General features: G+C 32.4%; 1 protein-coding gene across 1 annotated transcript; it reads right to left on the bottom strand.

The window, feature by feature from the left end:
- LOC107023415 (3-ketoacyl-CoA synthase 11-like) lies at positions 1-2,571 on the bottom strand. The gene is made up of 2 exons (XM_015224105.2): positions 2,315-2,571; positions 1-2,133 (listed from the first exon to the last, which is right to left on the bottom strand). The coding sequence occupies exon 2, from the start codon at positions 1,904-1,906 to the stop codon at positions 365-367; it is 1,542 nt and encodes a 513-aa protein (XP_015079591.1). The 5' UTR covers positions 1,907-2,133; positions 2,315-2,571; the 3' UTR covers positions 1-364.
- Positions 2,572-4,923: the final 2,352 nt, after the last annotated feature.

Genomic DNA, 4,923 nt, shown 5'->3' with positions numbered 1-4,923 from the left:
TAACACAACTGCTCTCCATAACAATGAATATCAATTTCTGGGATAAATCATGAATAAAGAAATAGTACATGGATATTAACTGATACATATTCAGCAATTACCCCCTGAATTCCAAATTACCAACAGGTCAATGATCCTAAACTCAATTTCCACAAACATAAAAATGAGAAGAACACTTGCTTGATTCTCATAACTCAATGGAGAGCAAGTAGAATTCCCTATCTAAGCTTCTCAATAGAATTAGATCAGCTATAGACTAGCTTGAGAATCACAAGGAAACAACTGAACAGCACATTGAAACTGATAAAGAATAATCACCTGCGATGTCGGGAACACTAAGCTAAATGAAAGCTCAATTGGATTTTTAGATTTTTGCAACCCTTGGAACATCCACGGGGAACTGGTCAATCTCATCCATCCACGGGCTCTTCTCCTTGGCTGGATTAATTGATCGTAAAGCTTTCCAAACTGCACTGTTACATTTGAACCCTGAACCAAATGCTATTTGCCATGTTCGGTCTCCCCTCTTGATCCTTCCCTTAGCTTCCGAGTAGGCCAATTCGTACCAAAGGGAGCTGCTTGAGGTGTTTCCAAATCGATACAATGTCATCCTTGAAGGCTCCATATGCCAGTCAGTGAGTTGCAGGTTTTTCTCTATTTCATCTAACACAGCTCTGCCACCGGCGTGAATGCAGAAATGCTCAAACGCCAATCTAAAATCTGGGATATAAGGCTTAATCTTCATCTTCAACAGTTTTCTTCCCACGAGCGTTGCAAAGAAAAGCAACTGCTCGGACATGGGAAGCACAAGAGGGCCCAACGTAGTGATATTGGTTTTTAGAGCATCGCCAGCTACTGCCATTAAATCCTTTGACAGCGATACTCCAACTTTTCCATTGGGATCTTCCATTTGGTAAACACAAGAAAAACACTTGTCATCGGAACCTTTGTGAGTTCTGACAGTATGCACCAACTGGTACTTTGATCTTCTTCGCTCAGATCCTTTGTTGGAGAGCATTACAGCAGCACCTCCCATCCGAAATAAGCAATTTGGAAGGAGCATGGATTTCTCAGTCCCAAAATACCAGTTCAGGGTGATGTTTTCCATGCTGAGCACCAAAGCATAGGTATTGGGATGTACTTGAAGAAGATCTTTTGCAAGATCGATCGAGATCAAACCAGCACTGCAACCCATTCCACCTAGATTGTAGCTCACAATGTTTCCACGGAGCTTGTAATGGTTCACAATCATTGCAGACAAAGAGGGTGTTGGATTAAACAAGCTGCAATTTACTACTAGAATTCCGATATCTTTTGGCTTAATACCAGTTTTAGCAAGGAGCTCATCAATGGCACCAAACATAACCATCTCAGCTTCTTTCCGTGCTTCTGCCATACAAGGATTTGGCGGTACCCTCAGCACAGCTTCAGGGAGATAAGTTGATTCACCAAGGCCAGACCTCTCAAGAATTTTCCTCTGGAACTCAAGAGTTTCATCAGGGAATGAACCAACCAACTTTGACCTCTCCATGAAAATCTTCCTTGTGCATATCCTAGCATCTTCAGGCTTATAGCACGAGAAATTAACAAGGTATACAGGGCGAGGACGGGTTAGGAAATAGAGGGTAGACAGGAAGACCAAAAGGGTAGAGCATATGATGACAGATATGAGATTGAACCTAAGCTGCTCCCAAAGAACATATAGGTCACTCGGCGAAAACGTAGAGATTTGAGCAGCAAGGACAATAACTAGAGGGGATAAAAATAGGTACATTCCATGAGTAATAAGGTAATGATAACCAAGTTTCACATACTTCAGCTTCACAGATTGTTTGAAATCAGGAAAATTTCTGGAATAAGAAGGAGGGGGGTTGTTAACTGGGGCTTCTGGTTTTGATTCACTCATTTTGATGGAATACAATAACTTTAACCCCACCTCAAAACTAACACTAAATTCAACACCTCAAAGGTACAAAATTGAAATCTTTACTATTTCAAGATTGAATTTTTATAAGGTCTAAGGGTTTAACAGCAACAAGGGGTTCTTTAAAACAACCAGATCTATCAGGAAATTAGATTTAAACACCAAAAGTTTAAAACAAGTACCTCACTCAATCCAGAATCAAAGAACCCCTGCAAGCAAAATTAAAAGAAACAGTCAGACTTCATGTAAATAAACTACATTACTATCAAACATAAGATCTAGCACAAAACCCCAATCCTCAAAAACTTAAACAGAACCCAAAAAACAAAGAACCCCATTTCAAAACAAGCATATATGAGAGAATAACAGAACCCCAGATCAAGAACAAACCTTATGTCAACGCAGAGAAACCCCAGAAAGAGTCCTCCACGGAGAATCCTATGAACTATGTGAAGGAGAGAGAATATTTTTTTGTTGTTTTTGAAATAGGTATAATCAAGCAGGTATTATACTAATAAATAAATAAGAAGTGCATGGAGAAGGCCACACAACAATGAGAAATTACAACACTGTTGTATAGTTGTACACTGCCTTGTGGGGGCAGAGAAGAAAGGGATAAAACAGTCAATCTTGAAACTTTGAAACTTCAAAATGGAGGGTTGAAGTTTAAAAAAGAGAATTTTGGAATGTGACCGATTTGATAATAAGCATTTATCTCAAAGTCTCGAATTTAAATCTTTTCGTAAAATATGTTTTAATATGAAAATTTTAAAATAAATTAAATGAAATTATATTTTAATATAAATATCGAATACTCCAATAAAAAAATTTAAAATGAAAGATTGGATCGTGGCGTTTGAGCCTATCGAATTTGACTTGTTAGCCAACGTGTATAGTTGAGGATAGTGGCAGCCTGGCTGCCAGAATCTACAACACTAAAAATAAACTTTTTGATTTTATTTGTTATATTTTTATTTATTATTTTTATTAATTGACGAAGATAATTTATCACATGTCATTTAAAAAATAATCTTACCTACAGAGTATAGAGTAAGTAATTAAAGCAAAGAAAGCACTAGCTAGTAAATGACTATGTTAAAGATATTAAAATCTTTGAATATATTGTTTGAGATAATAATTATTAGATAAAATGCGTATAAAACAAAATTAGAGGGGAGAAATCATTTATATTCCTTTATATAGGCTTAAAAAAGTGAGAAACTTATTAGTTTTTTTGTGTTAGTTCAATTGGTTCAGAGGCGTATTCAGGATTTTGAGATAATGGGTGCATTGTTATATAAATCTGTTTAAGTTTTTATTACTGAAAACTGTTAAAATTTCAAAATTATTGATCTAAAATTAATTCTTATATACCAATTACCATTTAGAGAAGTGTCATCTAATTTTTAAAAGAAAATTAAAATAAGATAAAATATAAAATTTAACTTATTAACCTTGCGGAAAGGTGCACCTAGTCATAATTGCATTATCTGATACTTGAAGTGTGGATTCACCTATCTATATTTCAATATTTTTTAAAATTATAACACTATTATATATGATCTCGAAAGGAGACATGAGTACATGTGAACCAAAGACGCCCTTAGATGGGTTGTCCTTGTTATTAAGGTAGTGATACCTAACACTTTAATAATTTTATCAAGACATTTTTGCTAATCAATAAATTAATTTCACTAGTGAATTATTAATTAGTGGTACCTCACAATTTAATAATTTTATAAAGTTTTTTTTTTTGTGAATCAATAAATTAATTTAACAAGTGAAAATAGTACGAAGTTTAAGCATTCAATAATTTTATCAAGTTCTTTTTGCGAATTAATACATTAACTTAATTAGTGAAAATGAAACAAAATTAAAGTTTTAACTAGTGAAAATGAAATAAATTTAAAGCCTTTAACTAGTGAAAATAAAATAAGGGCGAAACTAAGTGAGCGGTAATAATAATAGAAAAAAAGATCATCTTCTTTAACTTTTTAATAACAAGAAAAAATATTTGTATTTAAAAGCACAAAATATCCTCTCTTCACTATTAATGAGGGATAAATAAACTTTATTTTTCTCCATCTAATTTACTTCCATTTTCTAATTCACATTGCATCCAATTTTTTCAATGCTTAACCTTGAAAAAGAATCCAACAATACTAAACTAAGATAACTGACAAAATTCTATTAAATTATCACTTTGTCCTATGTTGTGCATCTGGTAAAGCATCATCAGAATAATGACTTAATACACTCATTAAAAAATAATTATTAATATAGACACTTTACTATATTACACTTGATAATTAATGTTAAGTATATCTTGAAAGTGATATGAAAAATAATATTAATGTAAAGAATAAAACATGGAAAAAAAATAACTATTACTTTTTTAATGTCAAAAGTAACAAGTAAAATAACATATATTTAAAAATAAATGATAAGTAAAAGTGAACGAAGGGAGTATTTAACAAAACTGAAACTCTAAAATATGTTCATCTCAAGATCAGGCTATCATTAGTTAGAACATTACAAAATGCATTCACTATTTCAAATGATCTATTTTTAATAAAGACGACAAGCAAAATGAATCGAAGAGAGCAGACTATTAAATGGTGAACCAACTAATTAAAAGTAAAAGAATTATTTAAAACAAAGTGAGATAGACGATCATGTTAAGGTTTTCATTAAACCCATCCTTTTTACCCTAGAAAATCCATCATTAAAAACAAAAAAATATTTATAAAATTATATAGTTTGCAGATTTTACAATTGTTCTTTTTTAATTGGCTAATGATTAACATATGATAGTTATGGCAAAACAATGTTGACTTGGCTAATATAATATTCAATTATTCATACCTAGTCATACTTCGTAATTGTAACAACTTCTAAAGCTCGTTGGGTTTCTTTTAAGAAAAAATATTAAATACATAATACCCATTTATTTCTAGTCGGTATAAATATGCTTCTAGATAACCTATGATATTTTATAA

Source organism: Solanum pennellii, chromosome 6, assembly GCF_001406875.1.
Source record: "Solanum pennellii chromosome 6, SPENNV200".
Taxonomy (NCBI): Eukaryota; Viridiplantae; Streptophyta; class Magnoliopsida; order Solanales; family Solanaceae; genus Solanum; species Solanum pennellii.
The sequence above is the reverse complement of the archived record's forward strand: the minus strand, read 5'-3'. Positions and strand labels throughout refer to the sequence as shown.

Bases quoted from the DNA above. Each gene is read 5' to 3' on its own strand.
- LOC107023415 (XM_015224105.2), bottom strand. From the start codon at position 1,906: ATGAGTGAATCAAAACCAGAAGCCCCAGTTAACAACCCCCCTCCTTCT.